The 26,905-nt window shown below is 37.2% G+C and overlaps 1 protein-coding gene across 5 annotated transcripts; it reads right to left on the bottom strand.

Moving 5' to 3' along the window:
* Positions 1 to 11,465: 11,465 nt before the first annotated feature.
* LOC102006008 (cysteine-rich secretory protein 2) lies at positions 11,466 to 26,647 on the bottom strand. 5 transcript variants are annotated; one of them, XM_013510701.1, is made up of 10 exons: positions 26,540 to 26,647; positions 25,633 to 25,727; positions 24,403 to 24,492; positions 22,659 to 22,736; positions 20,048 to 20,164; positions 19,130 to 19,217; positions 16,637 to 16,782; positions 16,139 to 16,236; positions 14,453 to 14,541; positions 11,466 to 12,082 (listed from the first exon to the last, which is right to left on the bottom strand). In XM_013510701.1, exons 4-10 carry the CDS (start codon positions 22,725 to 22,727, stop codon positions 11,955 to 11,957), a joined length of 735 nt encoding a protein of 244 aa, XP_013366155.1. In that variant the 5' UTR covers positions 22,728 to 22,736; positions 24,403 to 24,492; positions 25,633 to 25,727; positions 26,540 to 26,647; the 3' UTR covers positions 11,466 to 11,954. The 5 variants fall into 5 exon arrangements, with proteins under 5 accessions (XP_013366155.1, XP_005377726.1, XP_013366156.1 ...); XM_005377669.2 differs by having other exon boundaries at positions 24,425 to 24,492; XM_013510702.1 differs by having other exon boundaries at positions 24,403 to 24,460.
* Positions 26,648 to 26,905: the final 258 nt, after the last annotated feature.

Below are 26,905 nucleotides of genomic sequence, written 5' to 3'. Positions count from 1 at the left end.
GTGATATCATGTAAAACTGAATTGTCTTCACATGACACTTAACATTCTTCTAAAATTGCCTGCTGGCTTGTAAATCCTCTGCTGAAGTGCTGTGCAGACAGTTACTATGTTCATCTTTAAATTTCTCCACCCTTGGCACATAGCACAATACTTGGTGCACTAAACACTACAAAGTAGTTGTTGGATTGAACTATACTGAGTTAAACTTTGCTAGGCCAAATGATAAGTCCATTTCTGACCTGTTGTTATTGAGAATTTTTGAATAGCAGACGTATACTTCTTCAGATCTAGAAATTAGATCATTAGACATATATTTTATCTTTCAACTGAATAGCTTACTCATGATAAAATGAATTCCTGGAAAGTAAGTGGAGTGCTTTTTTTGTGTGTGTATTTATTTTATTTTATTTTATTCTATTCTATTTTTTGCGGTACTGGGGATCGAACTCAGGAACTTGCACTCGCCAGGCAGGCGCTTATGCCACTGAGCTATATCCTCAGCCCGTAAGTGGGGTGTTGATGTCATACTTATGATTCATGCTGTATTTCATATGGTGTGTTTACATTGCTGGCCTACTGTTTTGATGTTTGCCCCATACTGTTAATAAATCTATCCAGAGCTATTTCTACCTGCTAAGCCTGATTTTACTGATCACTTTGTCATTAAAAATACACACTAATTAGAAAAAGATGAAGCAAAAACTGTATTTTCTGATCTGGTTACATGATACCCACAGTAAGTAAAATTGAATTAGACCCAGTAATGAGGCTTAAAGTCTATTTTATAAGTAAAATCCATACCATGCCAGCAGCATGCTGCAGCAGCACCATGAGGCACACACCAGCCAACATCATTGTCTCTGAGAAAATGAACCATTTATAATATTTGTGAATGCATATAGCTTACTTTATGAAATAGCTGTTATATACTACAGTTTAAATGAATATTATTATGTAGTTTTTGCAGAGTCAGAAGTTTTGTAACAACAGATATCTTTAGTCAGATTGACAATTTGTTTTAACAAACATCAGTTTCATCCTTTCCCTACAAAGGCAGACTATCCTAATTATTAATTCTTGAGATAGAATCTGAAGATATAGCACCTGTTTCTTTTGGCAGGACAAGAATTTGAGTTCTAAACAATAGATAAGAGTAAAACTTTGGTGATAATTCATATTACTGATATACATATCCAATTGTATGGACGTTAATGTGAAACCTTTCAAAAAATTTCTTTATGGTAAGGTTATGATACCACTGAGAAAAATCAAGCACGGATTAATAATCACACACCGGTGATAAGCTCTAAAGATGCATCCATCTAAAGAGATAAGTTTGAAGAAAGTGATGGATTTATGGTTCCATTACACTTCTATTTTAGATGTATATAACTTTCTGTTATTATAGAGTCATTGCAAAGTGTTACTTTAAAAACAATTCTCTTATTTTAAAAATTACTTTCTGAAATAAATACCTTTTTCCCATTAAATTTCATTCCAGTTCTTCATGACCACTAATTATTGAAGCTAGGCATTGTAGTCTAAGACTTTTGTCTGAAAAGTTGGATAACTTATCCTTCAGCCACTTCAAGTATGACATGATTTTGATTTCCTCAGTACCCTAGAAGCTTGTCTTGAATACAACCATTTATTTCTCATCCCATTAAAAGGTATTATGCCAAATGGGAGCTAAATGTTCCATGTATGATCAATTTTTTTGGTTTATCAGTATATTAGACCTAGACAATGCTGAGAAAGATATTTGAAATATATTTTAATAATATACTCATCCACCAGCAGTAAATTTGAGAATAAAAGTTTATAAAATTTTCCTTTTTAAAATAACACTTATTTTAAAATAATGTAGTAAATATTTTACCTGAGATAAGATGGGAAGGATAAGGTGTTCATGTGTCCAAAATAAGATGAACATATTTTGATCTTCAGCACAGTAGTATATATATGGAACATAAATCGCTTACATTTCCTGCTTGGTTACCCTGAATTATGCAAAGCAGTAGTAATGTGCTGTTGAGAAAACCCCCCAAAAGATTATACCACCTACTTCTGGACCAAATGGCCATTATTTAATTATAAAGAAGAGCTTGATTAATGACGACAGTTCTTTTATAATTAGGTTTAATCATGTTAATAATAATGAGTCAGGAAAGACAACTTATAATAGTGTAGTACTATTTCAGTAGGTGGAGAATTGTGTAATTTTTTCCTGTAAATTTCACACATCACTTACTAATTAGCTTTTGGTAAATTCATTTTATGTTATATAAGACATATATTATAAAACAGCACATTGTAATCTATTACTAAAATTAGTAATACCTAATATGAAATTTAACAAACATGGGAAATTATTTTAATCTCATTTTTATTATTTATTTTTAAAATTAGCGTACAGTAATTATACAAGACAGTGGTCTTTGTTTGGTCATATTCACACATACATATAATATACTTCGATCATTTTGATCATTTCCCTTTACCATTTTCATTTTCCCCTTTTCTCTCCCCTCCCCTGATCTCCTTTTTCTTCTCTAATAGTTTATCATCTACTTGCATGTCATTTCTTTTTTAAAAATTCAATATTATAATTTTAGATTTCTCATATAGAGAGAGCATGTACTGTTTTTTTTTTTTTTTTTTTTGGTTTTGGTTTTTCTCCAGTACCAGGAACCAAACTCACGACCTTGCGCTTGCCAGGCAAGCGCTTTGCCGCTGAGCTAAATCCCCAGCCCCGCATGTACTGTTTAACTTTCTGATTCTGGCTTATTTTACTCAACTTGGTGGCCACCATTTCCATCCATTTTCCTGCAAACGATACGACTGTTCAGTGTATATTTATATTTATATTTCACATTGTCTTTATCCATTCTTCTATGCATGGACACCTAGAATGTTTCCATAGCTTAGTTTCAATCAGCACGAGTGTATAGGCAATTTTATAGAGTATGGACTTTGATTCCTTTGGTTCTATGCTGAGGAGCTGTATACAATGGTGCCCCTCCCTATTCATGAACTTAATTCATTCCGTGATTCTGGCTGTGAACCAAATTGGTCATGAAATTTTGAGTCACCAAATTTCCCCGCAATGTTCAGCATAAATAATGTTAACTGGTTGTAAGCCATATGTGTTTTTTAACCACAAAAATAAGAAACAAAGTGCAATACGGTACAGTGTGAAGAGAGAGAACAGGAACCTTGCCTGAGGTGGCTTCCAGCATAAAGGACAGGGAGGCGGGAGGGGAGGAGGTTATTGTTTGTAGGGAAGTCTTCCTCCACGAGGACATCAGGGGCACCTCCTTCAGAGGTATCCTCTCTTCTTGTCACTTAGCTGCAGGGTCAGTTTTGATGAAAAATCTTTCTAATGTCACATTTTTTTTTTTCCTGTAATGCGTAACCCTGTAGAAATAAGAGACCACATTGTGGTTTAGCAGAGTCAACACTCTGTTTGTTCCACTTATGATGGGGTGGTGCCTCTCAAAGAAATCCCAGCACTCCTTCCATTTTCTCGTAATGGATTTTACCGCATCACTGCCGACCTCCTCCGTCTTCCTCGTCCTCAGTGGATGCTCCTCAGCAAGCGCCTTTTCCAGCTCACTCTGGAGTCCTGCAAGTTCTTCTGTCCTCAGCTCCTCCTTATGGTGTTCAACAAGCTCCTCTATGTCTGCACCACCGACGTCTGCAACCACACTCCTGCCTGTGGACACAACCTCCTCCCCTACCTTTGCATCAGACCCTTCAAAGTCACACTCAGGGACGTATTCTGGCCACAGTTTCCTCCAGGCTGAGTTTAAGACCCAGTACATGACGTCTTCCCAGGTTTTGCCAGTGAGGTTGATGCAGTAGAGGACACTGAAATGTTTCTTGCGGAGTCAAGGACATCTCAGGTGACTGCTGACGAGCACCTTTGTGTACAGCTTCCTGAAGTTGCATGTTACTTGCTGGAACATGGGCTGCAGACGAGGTGTCTTGTTGTGGGGGAGCAACTTTACCTTTATGAAGTCATACTCAATGCCCATATCATCCCCCAAGGCTGGTGGGCGTCCTGGGCATTGTCCATCAGAAGAAGGCACTTTTCAGGCAGCTGGTTGTCAGAAGGATATTTTTGAAAGGTGGGTGCAAACATTTCATGCAGACACTCCATGAAAGATTGCCTTGTGACCCAAGAGTTCGCACTGGCCTCCACATGACACTCTGGCCCTGTTCGCGTTCTGTGCCTGGGATGCATGAGGGGTCTGGGAATGGCACCTCAGAGGGGGTTAATTTTCAAACTAGTACTCGCCTTCACACACAGCCAGCAAAAGGATCAGTCTGTCCTTTATGAGCTTGTTCCCCAGCAGGCCTTTTCCTCCTGCGTGATACAGGTTCTGTTTGGCACCTTCTAGAAGAACCCTGTATCATTCAGTTGAATGTTTGTTTAGCAGTGTATCTTCTCGCTCTCCTTAATTCTGTGAATTCTTTCTTGTAGGCTTCTGCTGTGGCCTAGTCAGCACCGGAAGCCTCACCTCGTCTTATCACACTGTGGAAGCCATTTCTCTTGTGGAATTTATCAAACCACCCTCTACTGGCTTTAAATTTATCACTCATCTTTTAGAGAAATATTCTTGGAGTAAATCATTGTGCAGTTCCCTGGCTTGTCCACAGATCATGGTTTCACGAACACTATCACCTACCAGCTGTTTTTCACTCTACCACACTAACAAAAGATTTTCTACCTCCTCCACCGTGCTGTTTGGTTAACTTCATTACTCGTTTTGCCGCATCAGCCTTCTCGATGGTATCTTTACCCTTTAACATAGCTGAGATCATCAACTTCATCATAGCGTACCGTGAGACCGTATCAGTTGCACAAGTACCATGCTCGCGCATTTCCACAATTTCCTTCAATTCAGTTATTTAAAACCTTCTTCTTCCCATTCTTGCTCTGCACATTCTAGTTATCATAATTCCCACACTGCACGTTCTCATCACCGTCATCACTGTTCTGCACTTTCTTATCACCACCACGCTCGCTCTGCACTCTCTTTGGAGCCGTGGCGGACTGAATAACATGGTCCGGTACTGTATGTGCTAAAGAGCACACAAAAAAGCTTCACAGCAAGTGTGCCCAGGTCTGTCGGTGACCACAGTCTCATCTAGAGGGAGCCACAGCCCTGTGTCTGAGGGGAGAAGATGGCTTCAGTCCTGTTCATTGCCTGATGCAGCGTTTGCAAATGAAAGTAAACTTTTGCCTAATATTTCTGTTTGCAAACCAAAAATCAGTGATGTTTTTATATTGCAGATTAGTATGACTTCCCACGCATTCCTGTACCTAATTTCTACAGCTAATGTATGAGAACAATTATACTCTTTTGTAACTGAAAATTTACTAAAATTAATAGGTTTTTCTACACACTCTATATTTTTCTAACATGCAGTTCCACGAGTAATTCCAGAAACAAGGTCAAGCATCCTCTTTAAAGACAGGGTGTGCTGCCAGGCGTGGTGGTGCAGGCTGGTAAGCCCAGCACTAAGGAGGTTGAGACGTACCTCACACCATCACATTTCTCAGCCCATCAGGTTTTAAGATAACTTTTTTGTACATTTCTCTTTCTTTCTCTGACACACACACACATATCCTTTATATAAGGTTTTCCTGTTTACTTGCTATTTAGACAGAAATTTAACTTAAACTTTCTAGGATTTAGGAATTTTCTCAAGTATACTAAAGAACCTCCTCACCTGCCGAATAGCACCTGCCGTTTCCTTACCTTCCTACTTCAGTCTTTCACAGACGCAGGATGCTAAGGACTCCGATGCCTCATATCTCTCTGAGGGCACTCTGTCCGTAGGCCCAGGTCCACTGATGTTTTCAGTAACAAAAATGGATGCTTCATGTAGCCGACAGGAAAGGGTGTTTTTCTGTCAAATCTTCTAATTTAAAGCCACTCTATGTTCCATTTAGAAGTGGTTAAGACTGCATGTCTTTCTTTGATGTCACATTTTATGTAATTTTTACCATCCCAGGACTTGTATCTTCATTGACTGGGCATCTCTATATTTCTGTCTGCTAGTTTCAAACCTTACACACTGTTGAGGCAGGGATTCCTTTGGTTTTGTTCGCTATTTTCTTTGCAGCTGTATCTCTATATCTTAAAAACAAAGAGCTCATATCAATGCTTCCCATTCCAATACACTACCACAGGATCTATCCCCGCCTCCCATGGTAAATCACTTCTACAGTAGTGGGAAATCTGGCTCTCTTGGTAATAGTCAATTTATTCACTTATTCAGTCACAGGAGTCACAATCAGTAGCTTCTGAACTTCTGACCTGTGTGTCTATGATAACAAACAAAATCCTTCCCCAGTACAAAGAGAAACAGTAGATGCAGATATTAAGACTCTCATGGACATCTGTTTTGGGGCCAAGGTTCTTTTCAAGCAAATGTTCAGGGAAGACTGGTTTCTCTTCTCATGTCTCAGTGACTAGGATTCAGGTCTAGTCTCACTCTGCTCTCTGCCTTCTGCACTGGGGCAGGCTTTGGGGCCCCCTGATGTGAGGAGATGTGTGATCAAACCTTGTGGTTGACATCATATGACAGCAATAGTACTGCACACACCAGCATTTATCCCTGGAGAAGTACGAGCTCTTCCACTGATATTTTGAGGGGTTGGCATCCAAGTTTGGAGGAATTGATTGACTGACTGACTTTACCCTAACTTCTTGCCATGGAGCTTTGCATAGCATCAGTTATATCTCTAGAGGGTCAGACTATAAGAAATCAGTCTTGGACAAGGAAATTCTTACTGGTCTTTTTTTATTTCTTTATTTTTTTGAGACAGGGTCTCGTTATGCAGTTCAGGCGGAACTTGAGCTCACTTCATGGCGCAGGCTGGCCTCGAACTCACAACGATCCTCGTGCCTCAGCCTCCCAAATGCTGGGATTACAGGAGTGAGCCACCATGCCAGGCCCCAGTCTTTTTTTAAAATGGGGGATTGAACCTCTCCCATTCCCTCTGAGTTTCATCTTTAATAAAAACAAACAAAACTATAGTCCTGAAAAATTAAACTGCTGGCATATTAATAATTCTACAAGACCCTAGAACAGGATTCAGTTTTCCTAATATTTAGGAGAGAAGTTGGGATTTATTTATTTATTTATTTTTATTTTAAAGATAAAAGGAGGGAAACATTAACAGACATACAACATTTTACAACATATCACAAGCACAGTACAGACAATACAGAGTTACAAACAAAGTGGTAGGGAATTAACAATGGTGGTTGTATTACATATTGATATCTTCAAAGTGGCTTCTCATGAGAAGTTGGGATTTAGACTGCACAATACTGCTGCCCTTACTAGATGGCTTCAAGAAAAGGGCATAAGGAAGAGACACTGTTAATATCTAGATGCTGTGATTAGAGCTCCCAGTGACCTGAATTATCATCACTGCTACTTCATAATTATGCTGGAAATTCCACCAGAGAAATAAAGCGATATTATTACATTAAGAATGGAATCCACGGGGAATTCCTGTTAGAATTATTTTTTTAAGCAGGAAAATTCTTTAAGCCATTATCCAATCGGTATTTCACAGATAATTCATTGGCAACTTTGCTGTTAACCAGTTTGTCCTTGAAGCACCAAGGAATACAACTATTATATTTTGACAATAAAGTGTTCTGAAAAGTTACTTTCCCCTTTTAATGTTAACTCAAGTGTGGACTGCCTCTATACATTTTTCAGAACACCTTGAATACCTTTAATTTCAACAATGAGATACTATTTCTAAAATGATGGATTAATATATCATTCATTTCAGGGAAAGCAACCCATGTTATAATTTCATCATTAACAAATTTTCTTGTATTGATGCAACTGTTTGCAGTTGAATTATTTATGGTAGTTTCCTGTATACAATAGATTGCTCTGAGGAAACACTGGCTGTGTTCCCTTGATTATGAATTTCCAGTTAGTAAAAACGACTGTCTTTAAAGTGTGGTTTAAACTAACAAACATTTAGATCATTCTGTTTATGCTGGAGCATTTTAAATTATATTACAAACAACAAACTTACTCTTGGATTGTCACTGCAATGACTATGCACATCTACTGTAGCATTTATCATGTTGGATTTAAATTACATTGTTTTCCTTGCTTATAAATCTTTCAGTGCTATTAGTAGGTATTCAATTATTCTTCTGCTTGTTAGAATAATGTTTAATCCTAACGGTAATAAATTGCATATTAATCATTCACTGAATCGGGTGCTTTTGTGAGTAATAGGCTTAATTACTAAAACTAATTTTATAGTTGAATGAGATAATCAGATATAAAAAATTGCCTTTGAAAGCAATAGCAATAATCATTTAGTCAAGAAAACTGGAATATTCTATTTGTGATCCAAGGGGGGATTACATCAAACAATGGACTGAGGTTAGTTAGACCAGAGGTGAAGAAAAAAATTCAATAAAGTGAGGAAGTATGAAAATGAATAGCCTGACTGGAAACAAACTAAATGCCAGGAATCCATGATGAGTGTGTGAATGTAGAAGAAGACACAGATAGTCAAGACGAGATCAAACGAAAGAGTAACTTGCCTGAAGGGTTTAAGTTAGTAATGGCATTGTAACATCCCAGGAGATGTTCATTATGAAAAAGATTTAGCCAGGTCTCTAAGTTCAGTGTGTGTATTTGGGGTTGTGTGTAATTATCGACTCTGATGGTAGTATTCAGCTCTTTCTGTTTAAACACATTTAGTTTTGATTTGGACATTTTCATTCATTTTTTAAAATGACTATAAGTACATTATTGTCATCTTCATCAACATTTTTTTTGCTTTTTGTTTTTTTTCCGGTACCGGGAATTGAACTCATGATCTTGCGCTTGCCAGGCAGGTGCTGTGCTGCTGGGCTAAATCCCTAGCCCCATTCATCAACATTTTGAAAAGCAACAGGTATATAGTACCCAAAACTTGCTAGAGCTAGTAGAATGAAATAAATTTAATCATACAAGTCAAATTATAAGACAAAAACACACTATAGAAACAACTTCAATTTGGTGGGAGAAATGTGTTTTGAATATTTTAACTGTCAATTAGCAGTGGTATTTGAAAGACTATTGAATAGAATTTTTTGTATTTAGACTTTTTACCAATCATGAGAATTAGAGTTTTTAAAAGCTCATAGAATAAAACAAAGTTTCTCTAAATATTTAAAACATTTTATAAGGGTTATTTTCCAGTCACTTGTAACAGGAATTAGATCAGATCTTCTACTGATAAAGGTAATTTTTTTTTTTTTTTTTTGGTTTTTTGGTTTTTCTCCGGTGCCGGGAACTGAACTCACGACCTTGCTCTTGCCAGGCAGGCGTTTGGCCGCTGAGCTAAATCCCCAGCCCCTGATAAAGGTAAGTTTTTAATGTTAAAATGCACTTTAACTTGTGGTTTATGCAAGTTGCTTGTCCTACAACTCGGTCAGAATGTGTTTTCCTTTTGCTATATTGAAAGATTAACCTATTAATTTTTTTATTTTTTCCTTCTGTGTTCATAACAACTAATAATCTGTACTTTTATTTATTTTTTAAAAGAATAAAAATAAAAATATTAAAAATGATACAGAATTTGAAAACAAGATGATAGGAAATTGACAGTGGTTGTTATATTGCATATTATTATCTTCAAAGTAGTTCAGATTACCAGGCATACACATGCAAAATTGATAAAAAATTAAGCATTAATTGTTCCTTTCAATAAACCCATAGAAATTAGTAGTACAATTGTCCTAGCTATCTTGTGTGCATGTGTGTGCATATGTATATACGTGTATATATATATATATTTTTTTTTTCTTCCTCTTCCTTCTTTCCTGAGCTGTATTTTTAAAGACATTATTTTTACACTAGAATGTGACAGCAGGAAGTTGGGAAGTACCTAAATATCAAATGACAGACATTAAATTACACAACACATTCATGCAGTGTTATTCAGTGAATGAAATCATGTTTTAGGTAAATAATGAGAAGGGAGAGGAAGGGAAGGGAAGGGGACAAAAATAATTAAAATGTGATGTACATGCACCAACTCCTCATGATGAAGACAACTATTATGTACTTGAAACATGTACTAACAAAAATGCTTAAAAATGTTGACATAACACAGAAATGACAATGATAAATGCTCAGTAAAAATAAGGAATTGTGTGACATAGTATCACCCCACTTATGTAATATGAGTTTCATATAGAAAATACACTCATAGAAATACATGCAAAGGAAAACATTCTCCAAAGGAAATGCACCAAAGGACTAATACTGATCTCCTTGGTGAGGAGAAAGAGATGATTATATATTTTTTCATTTGAAAATTAGTTTATGGATCCTACATAAGAATATGAGCTGAAATAAGCAAATCAACTATAAAAAAATAAAATGAAATTGGCCTCAGGTTTTTTTCTGTAATATTATGCAAGACAAAAGATAAAATAATATGTACACAGCATTATCAGAAATGAAAGCTTGTAGTCTGCTAATTCTTTTTTTAATTAGTACATATTTGTTATACAGAATAGGAGGTTTCATGTGGTATACTTGTAAAAGCATACAACATACTGTGATCCATATTTTTTCTTCCTGAAATGTTCTTAGTTTTAGTATTAAGATAACAGAAATATCAAGGAATGAGTTGAGAAATATGTCTCTGTCTTCCACTTTCTGAAAAAGACTATGTAAAAGAGTGTTCAGCAGAATTCTCTGGTGAACTTTGGGCCCGGAGAGGTTCTCTTTGGAGACTTCAAAATTCTGAATTAATTTCTTCCATGGTAAAGGCTGATCCTGGTATCTACCTCCTGCTGGAGGCATCGTCAGCTCATACTATTTCATCATCTCACTACTCAGACCTACTATGTTTACTTTTGGTAAACTCTGCTTTTCTACACATTTTTAGTTTATATTTTCTCATTTATAAATGGGTTGACTTTACTTTTATTCTTAGCATGCATAGACAAAAATGTGTGTACTGGCTTTTAAATGATTGCTCTCTTTGAAATATTTATTACAGAATTTCAGACAAGGTGATAGAAAATTAACAATAGTTATTGTATTACATATTGTTTTGCTTCTACTGTTCGGGTGTTGTTTGGTTTATGTCTATTTATTTGTTAATGTGTTTTCATTCTTTATCTTTAAAAATAAACAAATTAAAAAAAATAAAATATTTATTATTTCGGTTTATTTCATGGAAGTCTGTATTTGCATATTCTACTGGCTTATGGCATCTGAAAGGTAGATATTTAGTCATCAAAGAGGAAGAGGGAAGTGAAAATAGAATTGATTTCTTCTTTTTTAATCTAATTTTATGCAGAACTATTTTGGAAATTTTACATTGTGCAGTCGTTTATCTGGGCTTGGTTATCTGGGGTTAATTATGAATATTATAAAAATACTGCACAAGAACCACATCCATGTATTTGCTGAGATAAACCATTTATTGAGAAAGCTGATCACTTTTGTTTAAAAGAAAAACCATAAGACAAATGAAGGTGCCAACCCTGGAATTTCTTCTTCACACAGGTCAAATATGATGAGCAGGAATGACCATGCTGTTTCAGTCTTTTCTTTTTTTTTAATCAAGGTGCTTCAGGAGACAAATAATTCCCCATCTTGATCCAAACATCTAGTGACCTAAGTCCTATGAATGTACCGCCTTCAAAATTCTCAGCTTGATCCAAATCATCAAAGAATCAGATTTCTATCAAAGTCCACAGATGTCATTATAATGTCTCTTCTGTAAATTGCTGTACAAAGCAGGTTTTTCTAAATATCCAGGAGAGTAAGAAGTACTGCTATTTGGGATCAATTTGTAGCTAACATGTCTAGAGTTTTCCCCTGGTTATATCTCAGCCAAATGATGCAACTCTTTTCCACTATGTTGTGTACAGTGCACACTGGGTGTTTTAGTGAATTTTGTTTTCACATCTGCAAGTAGCCTTGCACTTTTCCACAAGCAGTTGATGATCACAGCCAGCTGACTCCTTCAAAGACTCGCAGTTACTAAGGAGATCTTCATACTCACAACTATTGGCTGAAACAAAAACAGAGTTGGTGACCTTATTGTCATTTTTGATAGTAGCGGTAAAACAAACTGCACACTTGGCAGAGGAGGTGGGAGTTAGTGTCACAGTGTGATAGGCTCTTTATGTCTTGAAAATCATATGTGGTAAACTCTCACTTTTTTTTGTGGGTACCAGGAATTGAACTCAGGACCTTGCTCCTGCCAGGCAGGTGCTTGTACTGCTAAGCTATATCCCTGGTACTAACCTATCACTTTTTAAAATGTAAATTCAGCAATATATTTCTAAAACTAATTGACCTACAGTCTCCCTCAGAATATAGAATAAAGTGAATATAAGCCTATCTCTACAACTGCAGAGTCTAATATGGGAACCACTACCAGCCACATTGTTATGGTTTATGTCTGTGTGTCCCCTCCAAAGCCTCATGCGACCATGGGGCAGGCTATTAGAGTTGAATGATTGTGGGTGTGAGAGCTACACCCACCCTGGGGTGGATAGTTTGCATATGCAAGGGAGAGGAAAAGAGTGCTTGAGGACATTCCTCCCCCATTCTGCCCTGGTGTGTGCTAGTGGCTTTAGCTGTGTTCTGCCGCCCTGAGCTGTAGCTCTTTGTCATGTGCCACTCTGCCTTATAATCTGCCAAGTAAGGACTGAAACTTCCAAGAACTGTAAGCGAAATAAACCTTTGCTTCCTTAATTTTGGGCGTCAGGTATTTTGTCCCAGCAACGAGGGAAAAGTAACCAAGACACACATATAACCTTTAGTTTGTATTAAATGAAACATTTCTGTTTTTTAGTTTCACTGGCCACATTTCAAGTGTTCAGAGGTCACATGGGACTAGAAGCTAAACTTATAAGACACACATAGAACATGTCTACAATCTTACATTATTGGACAGCATGGCTTTATATTCCAATGCTTTCTTTCTGGAGAATATTATCTTTATGGTTGGATGCAGACATTAAACAAAAATACCACGGACAAGGGATCTTTCCTCCAAATGCAAGGTCCTGAGTTTGATTCCTGGTACCCCCTCAAAAAATATGATTCTATTTTTTTAGATGTTCCTCCAAGAACCCCAAACAGCAAATTTCAAACTAAACTCATCATACTACCCACAGGGGTGAGAATTTTTAGATATGGTTTCTTGTACCTCTGCTCCACAGCCTCAGTGAAACAGAGCTCCAGCTATTCAGTTCTAGAGTTGGAACCAACCTGAACTCTTTTGACAAGCACAGGTAACAGACATGGACTATTCTTGTTCTTCATTTATTTAGGGCTACAGTAATGCACTCATTTTTTTAAAGCAATGTTTTCCAACAGGTCCATAGCTGGCTTCCTTTTGATTTCTCCATATATCACAAGAAAGCCATTTATAAAGCATGATTCCTGTCACTCCTTTGTTAATTCTTTCTATTGAGTGCTTATTGTTAAGATGATAAATTCCAAACTCCAACAAATAGCATTCAGCAGAGGTACAAGCTTTCAAGGGTTTTCCTTCTTAGTTGATTTGTAACTTTAATATTGACAATATTCTAAACTGTGTAGTTAAAGAAATAAGTCAGAAAAATACTAAGTAAAGGTAAACGCATTTGAAAGCTAAAAACCACAGTGAGTCACTGCTGTCATTCACAATTCCAATAAACTATCCGAACTACAAAAATATTATTTTGCCTCTACCTATGACTAAAATGAGATATATGACATTTTACTTTTCCTTATGCAGCATGTGTTCTGTGAGCCAACACTGCATACAGATTAGATTTTATCATTAAAAATGTTCATAAGGGCCTGGAATATAGCTCAGTGGCACAGCACCTGCCTGGCAAGCATGAGGTCCTGAGTTCGATTCCAGTCCAAAAAAATGTTCATAATAGTACCGTGAAATAATGGAGCAAATGAATATTTATTAAGATAAACACTGTGATCCTAATTATACCACAGAAGTTGAGAAAATCAGATGAATTTACTGGCATAAAATAAACAGTAATATTCTGTGTCCAGTCTAGACTGAGCCATAGTGTGATCTCAGTATCCTTAGATTTGTGCAATTTTATTTTTTAAAGTACTACTTTTGGCACAATTAACATTGATGAAATGAACTATTTCTCAAAAGCGTGTATACTAAATGTTACTAGGTTCTGCATAGTTAACAGTCATTGGTAATAGAGGTTTTATTATAATACATACGGTATATCCTTTCCATTACAAATAAAATGTAGGTTACCGAAGTGTGTGTTTAGAAATGCATTATTAAATCTTTGCTTTGGTTTTTTCATGAACACATTCTTTAATTGATTAGGGAATTTCTTAATTCATAAAACCAAAAGAAAATATCAACTCTGTTTTAACAGCAAGTTCATGCCTTCAGACTTACTGCATAATCCGTTTTCACAGTGATTAGGGCAGCTGGCGCAAGGCGTTCCTTGTTTGTAAGGCGTATTCTTGGTATTCGCATTATTACCCCTGAAATTTGAAACGCACAGTGTGAAATGTTTTTCACTTTGCTGTTTGGTTCACAATTTCAATCATCAGTCACCAAATATACATAACTAGTTACTCAGTGCCTTTGACTACATTAACAAAACTGAAAAATTATAATTCTGAAAGGGTAAATCATATAATAGTGCAAATTCACAAAATGTCCCATCTATCTGACCATAATTCCACAGCCTAGGCACCTAAAGTGAGATAAAAAGAATTTTCGGAATATATTTTAGTGTGGTAACATCCTCTTGGTCTCTGAAAAGATTTGGCTAATTTGCTAAGGCAGTGGACCTCAAGCAGCTGGTTAAAGGCAAAACAGTGCCAAGAGAGAAAGATCATGATTCTGGAGGTGGTTAGTTTCATTAAACAAAAGAATATTTAATATTACCAGAACAGTGCATATTTTAAAGATGATAAGTGTCATATTTTCTTTAATATGCAAAATAAAGCTTCTGCTATTTTTTTTTCCTTGATGGGGTCTGGTTTCTAATTAGTTGTGCTGGTTAGTAGTGTGGGCTTAAGGATGCTTTGTGAGTTTCTAGATGGCATGTGTGAGGTTTTTATGTTTACCCAAACAGGAATGTTGGTTGAAAAACCCACGCTTGGTAAACACAAATCCCCAGGGTATAACGATCTTACACTGAGAAACTCATGGACCATCACTATCAAATAGCCCCTTATCTCATCCTAAGCAATGTGAAAATGCCCAGGGGTCCAAATCTCAGTGATGTCAAGTAAGACGAGGGGTCAGTGCCGTGCAGCTGGTTCTCAGGGCCCAGACACAGAATACAGCTGCATTTGTGTGAGCATCTGGAAACACTGTGAAGTAGACATAAAAGTGCTCTGGAAGTCGTCTTTCCCATGCTTCCTATTACTATTCATTTCACCTGGGCCAGGCCTTGAGCTCGGATGCATTCTCCTAGGACCTTTCAATTCCACTAAACCTTAATAGGTGCTTGCAGAAAGATAATTTTAGAAGTCCAACTTCTCACACTGGAGCCCCCTGCCAGCTGGGTTATCTACAGTCTCTAAACAAGTGCTGCGGAACGCTAAGTTTGGGGCTCTCTCTTCAAACATTAAAAAATTAAAACTAGCAAATATATTGTGAATGTATCTTTAGTGAAGTATTTTTTTGTGGAGAACTTCAGACATATTGTTTAATAAAGGGTCATGTTATTTGATACATGTCCTCAGGAAGAGGATACCAAATTCTCTTGTGAGAATGCTGAGAAACTTCAAGAAAGAATCTTTGAGACTTGGAAGAGTGGATTGCTTATAATGGTAAGCGTAAAAGCATTTTTAAAAAGGTACTCAGAAATATTTGAGAGGAAAGGCCTGAAATCACAAGACATCAAATCCTACCTGCAAACACCCCAGGAAGGAAAGCCTCAGGTTTTATAATTGTACTTGAGAATTTGGTCTGTTCCCTGAGAAATTAAAGGTGTCTCAAACTTAAAGAAATTCCAAAAAAGTATATTCTCTTTATTGACATGTGTTTTTTATTCTGGTTTGTTTAATATATGAGACATTTTAAATGTTGAATTGCAGGTGATAGTACAAAAATGTGTATACTTACGCAGGACAGTACTGGCAAACGTAGTAGTATTTTAGACTATCTTGATTGGGACAGTAGGCAACTCCGCAGCCAACAAGGTAAGATGAATACCAAACAAGCTACAAATCCACAAGGGAATACACACAGGAGAGTATATTACAAAAGAGGAGGAATATTAAGCAAAAACAAATAGCAAATGCAACACTGAAAATGTTACTGACGCAGTTTTATCATTTACGAATTAGTGAGTCAAAGTCACAAAGGATTGAAATACTCAGTTTTTCATGCACATTCAGTGCTTTTCCATTTTTGATGTAGAAACAGTCATTGTATGCTTCTCTCCCAGGAATTTATTTGACTGAACAAAAGTGGCAAATCCAGATAAAGTATGGAGCAAATGCCAAGAATATCTTACGTATACACAGGTTGATCCCCTAAACTAAACACTAAAGTCAGTCATCCTTTAGAGAAGCTTTCTCTAGGACAATATTTGTGGCAGAGCCATCTGTCTGTTCTTACCTGTGTATAATGTCCCACAACTGCACTGCGACTCTTTGGACCTACTCCAAAGGTAAAATCTCGGCTCTCATCAAACCAGCTCTGGATGGCATTTGACCAGGCAGCAGGATCACTTGACATGTAGAGGTTCTCACCGCATTTGGTACCTAAGAAGGAGCCGATCATTTATAATGAAAGCACTAGATCGTACAAGAGTAAGATAAATCAACTGCAAAAATCAAAGATGCTGACCCTGACACACAGAGCCCCCGAGCACTAACTGTTGATTTATGAGGGGAGGGTGCGTCACTTCCTCAGCAGCTCTACAGTGCCTTGGAAGACAGAGTTGTCCAAAGTCCTGAGGCTGGTCCAGAATGGAAATTTTTGAGTAAGTTTTTTTTTTATTATTTTAAAAGGAATAAAAATTTATAAAACATTAGAAATGATACAGAATTTCAAAACAAGGTAGGAAATCAACAATGCTCGTTACATTGCACACTGTTATCTTCACAGTAGTTGCTCAAGATCCCATTCTTTAAAAACCCTTCCCCTTCTCGACTGCCAAAGATGCAATCATTTCAGTGCCAGATTTTTTTACTCCAGGGTTGTCAGCTTGGTACTGCAGGCTTGCTAAGGACAACATGAATTCTTACTGACACTTCTCCAGTTCTTGCCACCCCACCAAATATTTTTCACAAATAAAGACATCAAAAATGTTTAGGACTTTGTAAGAAATTTGTAAAAAAAAAAAAAAAAAGAGATAGAAAGCCTTTGCAGGCAATCTTTAGCAGTACCAATCAAGAGACAGCTGACACCAGGAGCAAATACAATTTTCAATATTCATGAGAGTTTCTCACCCGCGAGTCAGAATATCACAAGCCCATATTCTTCCCAGAATTAGACAAGAAGTGCCTTGCAGCCCAGAAATGTGTCCCTAGCTTTGCCAGCCTTTATTTAAAATTTACATTTTAGAAGCTTAAAATGTCATGTCTCCAGGCTGCCTGAAAGAATATAAAATGTTCTTGGATATCTCCCTTAACAGCAAATAAAGGATCTAACAGTACATTTAGAGCTTTCAACCTCTCAGTGGTAATCTGTCTGTGTAATTTCATTGTTACTATAGCATCCACAATATAAATACTAACAACTCAACTGAAATAATAGTCAAGCAACTAACTGATTTGACATGGTTACTTGCCTGTATGTGTCACCCATGTTAATATGAGTAAATATTTTATGGAAAGTTCATATACGCAATTTCCCCCTCATTTTTAATAATCTTTGATGTGTCTTTTTGGAGACAATTATAGCATCCTCTGCATCACACTAACTGATTACATACAACACTTCGTTGCTTGACATAAAGAATTTAAATATAAATATTCAAAATACTAATTTATATGAGTTTGCATACGATGTTCTTTACTATGACTTTAAAGGTTAAATATTTGTAGAGCAAAACTCAGGAGCAAGTGAGCTAATTTAATATATTTGATGAGTGAAAATAGATTTTACAGCACCCAACAGCTGTATGATACTGCTACCAGCCTTTGGGTAGTTCTGCATTCTCAGGTTCATCTGCTTGCCACTGGCCAAAACAGAACAGACCATTTGTTTTGGTAAAAAAAAAAAGGAGTTTTTCAAAGCTGGCTCTGAGGGCATGGTGAGGCCTCATCGCCCCCAGGTACCCTCTCTCTGTGTCTGTACAAGTGGGTTCGTGTGTTGGACAGCAAGGAACAGTTGGAGGGGAATTCAGCGAGAGGACAGACAGGCCCAGGCTTGTGTCTTTCCTTCCTGGACCTGACGTGACCTGACCTCCCTTTCCCCTTCCTGTGGAAATGAAGCTGACTTTGGCCTCCAGGTGTCAGTGTCTGCATACTGTGTGGTTTCAGCTGGATAAGGAGATGTGATGGCAGTTTATGCTCTAGGCCTGAGGAAGTTCGGAGAAGCCAGTTGTCTGCAAAGGAAAAGATCTAACCCTTCAAGTTTCATTTTACAATGCCAGTTCCCACATACAGAAAAGGCAGTTGTGCTAAAAGTCAGAAAGCTTGGTTAAGTCCCTAGTATGATGCTACTTCAGTGTGCTCAGTCTATTTTGGGTAAGTCATGTCCCTCTCAAATCTAGATTTCTAACCTTTAAAGTTACAAAATAAGTTATACAGCTGGGCATGATGGAACATATCCGTAATTCAAATGCTAAGGAGGCTGAGGCAGGAGGATCACCATGAGTTGGAGGCCACCTTGGCCTACATAGTGAGTTCAAAGCCAGTCTGGACTACATAGCAAGACCCTGTCTCAAAGAAAAGAAAGGTGATTCATGATACTATGTGAGAAGTTATTTGCATAGTGTAAATAAAATTATTTCTATGCTGGTTATCTCTCTATATATATCCTGAGCATTTGAGAAGATAGCAGAATAAACAGCATTTATTCAGGAAGACTTCTTAATGCAATATCCTCCAAAGATCTATTTTAATTGTATTTTTGTTAACAAATGTTTGCTAATATACATACTGGTCTTTCGGTCATCTGGGTTACTGTGCTGTAAAGTACACTTATTTGCCCACTTTTGTGCATTCACTGTTGCTTCTCTGCTCCATTCCTAAATGTCACAGGAAAAAGAAATATACTTAATGATTCAGTCACAATGAAGTGCATAATCTGATGGATTAGAAATGCTTGAAACTTCCATAGGAGTTTTACCTAATGATCTTTGTTATTAAAACTTTTTTTCAGTGTGTATTTACTTTCACTAAGGTCAGTCTGCACCCAAAGAAGAGTCCAGAGGTAATGTGTCTAAGGGCTGAAATATCTAACAGAAGAGTACCTACTCATGCACGCGTACCTCGGCTTTCCGGGAATGGCACTCCTTTAAATATTGATAAACACATGAAGAGCTCTCACTGTATTTTAAAAGTAATATGCTGGCCAGAGTTATGGCCAGCGCCTTTGACGCCTGCTACTTTCACATGGAGACAGGTGGCTTTTAAGGGTGTGCCAAGGGACTGGGGATGTAGCTCCCCGGCGTAGTGCCTGCCTGGAAAGCATCAGGCCCTGGGTTCCATTCCTGGTACCAAAAACAAAACAAAAACAAAAACGATGTGCGGAGGAAGGGGGCTTTTATTTACGTGAATAATGACATTGACTCTGAAGATAAGGAGCGATTGACTTAAGACCGGAAAAGTGTGACAACTTCACACTTTTATTGCTAGATGCTGAAAGATAGACTTGACTATAATTTTACTTTCAAAATCTAATAAACCTATAACTTTGATGAATTATTTAACAAGTTTAAAAATTAATCCAGGCTCAGCAATGTAACATTTCAAATAAAATAGGAAAATACAGACTGAACATTGCATTCCACAAAAGAGACGAGTTCTAAAGAGAGGCTAGCGCCCGCTGCCTGGTCCTTACGTGACTGCCTCGTACCATTTTTAGCATGTTGCTGGCAGAAGGGGTGACAGATTTCCTTAGTTCATTGTGTTTATTTACAATCTCAGTTTGCACTTGTGATTGGGTGGTCAACAAAGCAGTAAAAGCTGGATCCTGTGGAAAATAAAATTAGAATCATTTTTAAAGATTTTTGAAAATTGCTCATAATAGTGAATAAGTTCAAGGGAATGAAGATCATATATGTATAATATTAGGTTATTATGTGATATTAAATATTTGAAGCAAATATCAGCTGTTAAGCATTTTACTCAATCTGAACCAAAGATGCAACTTTCAAGTAGGACAGTGATGCACTTTAGCTTTAAAAATGAGTGATAATTCATGGAAGGACAAACTCAAAACTCCTCTGCGGCCACAAACGCTAATTTCTAGTTTCAAGAATGTGTGCAAAGCCAGCCGTGGAGGTGCATGCTTGTAATCCCAGCACTAGGGAGGCTGAGGCAGGAAGGTGGTTGCAAGTTTGAGACCAGCTTGGGCTACAAAGTGAGTTCAAGGCCATCCTGAACTGCATAGCTAGAACTTGTCTCAAAAAAGAAAAAAAAGTTTGGGCAGGGGATATAGCTTAGCAGCATAAGCACTTGCCCGGCAAGCCTGAGGTCATGAGTTTGATTCCCAGCATACACACACACAAAAGTGTTCAATATAATTTCTAATAAATAAATCAGTGACAATTTTTACAGCCACAATTCTGTATAAGAGGAATTTTAAGACGTATTCGTTCATAGTTGATCAGGCAGCAGCGAGATGAGATGAGGAGAACCCACGATTCATTCACAGGGAACTCTGCCCATATAGGGTGTCTGCAGTGAGAATGAGGGCTTACGCCCAGCCAGAAAGCATGTTTGGAGGAAAACAAGTTTAATTAAGTTTGCTTATTTTTCACAGTTGTCCAAATGATAGCTTTTCAATTAAAAAATCACTAAGGCCGTTAGAAGGATGCATTTCACCAAATGAGTAAACTGTGGCTGACTGCGTTCCTTTTAGTAACAAGAATGTCACATGAGGTTCTCAGGTGTTGATATTTTCAACTTATCTTTGTGGGTGTGCAGATGTGAGCTCAAGCCCAGTGGTAGAATAGGGTGTATGAATTGCTGGTATAAGGCCTTAAATTGACACAGGAGTATGCCGTTCCACGGGTATGAGCAAGATTTTGAGGGAAAGTCTGAAGTGACAAAATCACGCGATTTTCTCCGATGCTCTGAGACAAGTTTTGTGCTCTCCTCCCCTCATACTGAATTATCTTGAGATTCTTCAAATACTGTAGTCAGAAATATAACTACACTGCATTTCCCCTTTACTCTCTTCTGCTTTAAGGTCAGGGACTTTCAGTAATGTCCTCGAACCCACAGATCTACACTCCCTTTCATTAAAGAGGGTAATAGATCTTGTTTCTGGGGCCATTAAAGTACATTAGAAATAGGCGGTCTGAATTCAAGACTTTAATTACTAGTGAAATCTTCAATTACTAATTCTATGATTATAAAAAACACACTTTAGAGTTAGGTTTATTTTTAAATTTAAAAACAGATCTAATTCTTACATGGGAACTACACAGAAATTAAGTGTGTGATATACAAGAAGAAACTTTGCTAATTTAAGACTATCTATATTGTTAATTATCTGTAGAAGTCACATGGAAATGAAATAAAATGAGGAAATTAGAAAAGATCTTGAGGTGGGAGGATTAGTATTAGCTATTTACTCATAGATCATGCTGTCCTTTCAAAATGTCACTCAAGCCTAATATGCAATTTTAATGTAGGTGACCATACTAAAAGAAGATAATGTTAAATTAAATAATAGATTTTATTATAATGAGGTAAATGGTACTTCCCCAGTAGGGCATGTCTCAAACCCAGAATCATGAGTATGATCTTATTGGGGGAAAAGATAGACCTTTGTAGATGTAATTTTGTCAAGGATTTGGGATGAGGTCATCTTGGGTTATCCAAGTGAGCCCTTAATCGGGTGACAAGTGACTTTGTAAGGGACCCAGGGAGGAGAAGGTCATTTGAATATGGAGGCAGTGACTGGAATGATGCAGCCACAAGCCAAGGGATGTCAAGCATTGGCTGAAGCCTCCAGAAGCCCAGAGAGCGGTTTCCTAACTCCTCCAGAAAAGGTAGAGGTCTGCAACCACCTTCATTTCAAATTTCTTGGTTCTTTCACTGTGAAAAAATAAATTTCTGTTGCTCTCCATCAAGTTTGTGGTAATTTGTTACATGCCCTTACGAACTTAATATACTATTTAACTACATATCTGAAATACCGTATTTCATCATTTAGTCAACATAAAAATTGCTGTTGTGACTTTTTGTTCTGTTTTAAACTCTGATGTCCAATGCATCTTGCACTTGCAGTACATCTTGTCTTATCAGGTGCTCTATAGAAACACCGGGTGACTGCCACACTGGCAGGCACTACCTCAGTTTCTCATCTCTACAATGGAGCACACTATTAAGAACTCTGAGCTACAAAGACAATGGTGTGATGCATAAAAGCTTTCGACCTCTTCTGCTTTCAAAGCAGCTCATCATCCCATAAAGCTGTGCAATAGCTCTGAAAAGATTTCCCATTCTAACCTCACCTTTCCTTCTGTGGGTAAAGATGGAAGCAGCATAGTTATGAGAAATACCACCATCGGGAGCAAGGCCATTGCTGGAAACTAAATAAAAAGAAAATAAAGCCTTGTTATTCATACCTAAAATTCACCCTTAAAATCTGAATGGAAAGAAAGAAAAATACAAAACCAAGAAAAAAAAGAAAACAAAGATTAAAAAATAAGTAATACATGGGACTAAAAAAAGGCGAAACTACTGTAACGATCTCAGTTACTGTCAAGGAACTACAATTCATATCATCACTAACAGCGAAGCAGCGTGGGGTAGCCATATGCTGCCAGTAGAATCTTTGCCTCTGTAAAAAGTAACTGGAGAACTTGATTGGCGACCTTCAAGTATATTTGTAAAGACTAGAAAAATCCTAGCTTCTTCTTGGGTAGTTCTCTTGCCCTTTTTTCATAGAAAAGAAAATGTGGAAAAAAACAGTTGCCTTCACAGCTCATTTTGGTAGTGGCATTCACTCTTCATCTCAGGTCTTTGGGCAAGTTTATTTTCAGTGTGTACCATCTTTTGGTTTGCTATTCTCTATACAAAGTGAAACTGTCCTTTCACATCAGATTTGAATTGAAATTCCAAAGTTGTGATCAGATACAAATGTACAGACAACATGTCGGTGGCTAGTTCTCTAATGTAATGCCTATTATGTGTGTTTATTATTTCCTTATATTTGTATATGGCAACCAATTTTCTCATATAGGAGGATACAAATAAAATGAATGAGTTGAAAATCTAGCATGTTTGCCCAACCTATGATCTGGAACAAAAGCAGTTCAGTATTTTTGTTATCTTTTTAAATGACACTTAGCAACTCATTGCGCATGCTGTTCTTTTTTGGTGTGTCAAAAAGTATTAGGTCCTGTGAATGAAGCCATAAGACTTCTTAGGAAGCACTCCTGTTCCCCTCATTCATCAAATAAAGTAAGTGCTTGCTTTACAACTTAAAAGATGGTGCCCTGGTTTGTCTCCTCTGTGTAGTAATCCCCATTAGATTCTTGGAGGAAAATTAAATGTTGATACTTCTTAGGTTTCACTGATTTGTAAAGAGTAATTTATTGATATTGGTTGCATGTATTGTCTTTATTCTCAAAAGTGCATGCATAAAAGAGAGAATAAGTATTTTTTGATAGTTTTGGTAAAAATATACCATATAATTTCACTCTCATACCTTAGTGAGTGTGTCTCTATTTTGCAGATAAAGAAATGAAGTTTTACAATAGTTTACCTATGTCAGTGGTAATGTCTGAAATTAGGCTTCATCCAATTATTTCTTCAAGACCAATGCACTTAGTTTCAGTTGAGAAATAGCAAGTTGTTGGTGGAACACAATAGAGATGCTCTATCTTTTTAATAATTCTTATATTAATAAAAAACCGTGTATGGTAATAGTAACAAAAACCATGAATGTGACCACAGATAGCATAGGCACAGCCATACTTTTTCAGTTTTCCATTAAAAGTAGTTCTATAGGGACTGTTTCAAAAATCACGAGCATGAGAATCAATTATTTTTACCGTGAACTGTGTTCATAATTCATGTACATATCAAACTCATACTATTTTTTTTGTAAATAGCTCCATACTTACTTTGCAAACCTTAAAAAGTTGAGGTCATTCTTAATTTATCAAAATTTTGAAAACCTTGAATAAAATTATTAAATGTATCACTTTACTCTGGGAAACATGGAGATAACTGGCATAGTAAAATATTAACCTTAGACTCGGTAATCACTTACTGTAGGGTCTCACGCCGGGATGAAATCTCTGTGTATCTGTGGGAGCAGGAAAGGTGGCGAGCTGAAGTCTAGCACAAGAATATACAATATTATGCTTAATCCTGTTCTGGCAAATTCTGGTTGTGCAAATAAAACACTCTTCTGGAATGGTATTTTCCATATCCACAGTCTCAAATTTGATTGCCAGTTGTCTGATGTTGTTTTAACATTATTTGTTCTCACATGGGCACTAACATGAGTAAGGAAAGCAGGTAGGTGCTCCCTCCTCAGCCCTCCTTCTCTTCTTAGCCACATTAAAATCTGGAGACTTCCTTTTGGTGTAACGTTTCCTTACTGATGACCCGAGATTGGTTTATTACTAAGAAGATAATCAGGATGTGCCGTAAAACTGGGTACTCATAGCTCAGCTTCCTATTAGTTTTGCTTTAGACTTACCAAACACCTGTATAGATTATTGTTTAGTAAGAGTACTGTCTTTGGAAACCATCCAGTTTGGGAAATCCTCCCTGAGCTTTAGTTTTCTCTTATGTAAAATTTGAATAATCACATCATAGTTTTGCTTTGAAAACTGAGAGGCATGGTACATATAAAGCAACTAATATATTTATATGATACAAAACATATATTTAATAAATGGAAGTTATTAATATTTTTACTATCATCCTTTGCAATACCTGGAATTTTGCTGAGCTCAAAAGATTTTCCATAAAAATATATTGCTTCAATGAACTGCTTATTTCAGACATATTAAGAGATCTCCTTATCCTTCCAAGTATCACAGAAAGAAAAGGAGAATAATATAATTGGAAATTCAAGGGTTGAGGCCTGGCTCTATCAAAGATCTTCTGACTCACCTCAAGGATCTAATATTAATTTGCTGTGTTCTCATCAGCTAACTGAAAGGTATACACGTGACCTTGAAGAGTTTGAATGGCCCAATCGCTCATCATGTTTTTATTAAATTACCCATAATTCCATAGTTGGCTAGGCCACAAGACCACATACTGGGTTCAATTTCATTCTCCTCTCCCAGACCCTCATGTATCCAACCTATGATATTTGTTAACCAATGAAAACAGTGGCACTGTTAGTGAAAGTATATTCAAGAAAAATATTTTTTCTATGCTCTAAATTTGTATTTTGTTCCCTTAAATCCACACTTAAATTTAACTGAAAAGTTGGTTACCATTTTCTCCCTTGCTACTTACAGAAAAGCAAAGTGTCCTTTCTTGTAGGTGTTTTAGGAGCAGGAGGACAAGGTTCTCACAGGAGGAGCATGGTAGATGGTTTCATGCTTACAACCCTTGAAAGAAAGACGTGAAGAAGGTCCTTATAAATAACATCTATGATCTCTGTCACAAACTTAAAACACGGCTCAATGTTTAGTATTGTTCTCCAATATTTTACCATATTTATTTGATCGAATCACTAAGACTATCATCTTCTAAGATCAGACTATTTCAGTATCCTGGTATTTCCTTCAAACAACTAACAAAAAATAGATGTCTTAATGTTTAATAACTATGGTTGGATAACTTCCGTGGAAAGTCCCAGCATATTTTCAAGATTCTTGATTCTGTCTTGGACTTCAATCTGTACACTTCTTCAAAACATAATTTCTGTGAATAGTCTCCATCACAGGGAGCACTGACACGGGGACCTGCCGGGTGGGGGTGGGGGTCACAGCTTAATCTCTTCCTACCTTTTTCATCATGGAAACCATAAAGGACAGAAAGTTCAGATGACCCCCATTCTGATCGTTACATTGTTTGTGTGGTAAACAATGAAAATGAGTGTGGTTTCACAGCCGAAACAAGAAACCAAGGTTCTGAATTTGACCTCTGGAGAGACCAGGATTAGAGAAGACTTAGCTCTTCTGCTGTGAGTCAGCGACAAGAACAGAATGGCTTATCTCCTAAGATAGAGAAAGCTTTCAGAAAGCTGGACACAGAGAAGCACATCTTACTAAGCATGTACTAAGTAACGAACCTAAACTACCAGCCCTCCCTGAATGTTTTCGTAGCCCCTCATCTCACAGGTCTTTCTCTCTCCTGACTTCATCCTACCCCCCACATCCTGGTCATTTTCAGTCTCCCAGCTTGCGTGAGTATTTACCCTGGCTCCCCAGGGCACATCTTCCTGCCGCCGGGCGGCGCTCCCCTGCCTTGGCGACTGTTAACTCCTCCTGCTGCCACGCGGGGGCGACGTCACAGCCTTTGTGCCTTCAGCTCTCGGGCTCAACTGGGTGGGCTGACCTTCTGGTCATCCAGATCCCGGACAGCACCAAAAACATCCTTCGCTTTTCTCTGTGCAGAGGGGAGTTCTGCTTTTGTCACTGCCACTGTGTGGTGAGGAAAGTAAACGTCTATTCGCATTCCCGAACAGTCCTAGAATTACTTAGTACATTTTTTTTTATCATTTACTGCAAATATATTTTCAGTTTTAGAAACACCAGTTCTGTTATTATTACTTGTTTTCATC

Source organism: Chinchilla lanigera, unplaced genomic scaffold, assembly GCF_000276665.1.
Source record: "Chinchilla lanigera isolate Chin_1 unplaced genomic scaffold, ChiLan1.0 scaffold00010, whole genome shotgun sequence".
Lineage (NCBI taxonomy): Eukaryota > Metazoa > Chordata > Mammalia > Rodentia > Chinchillidae > Chinchilla > Chinchilla lanigera.
The sequence above is the reverse complement of the archived record's forward strand: the minus strand, read 5'-3'. Positions and strand labels throughout refer to the sequence as shown.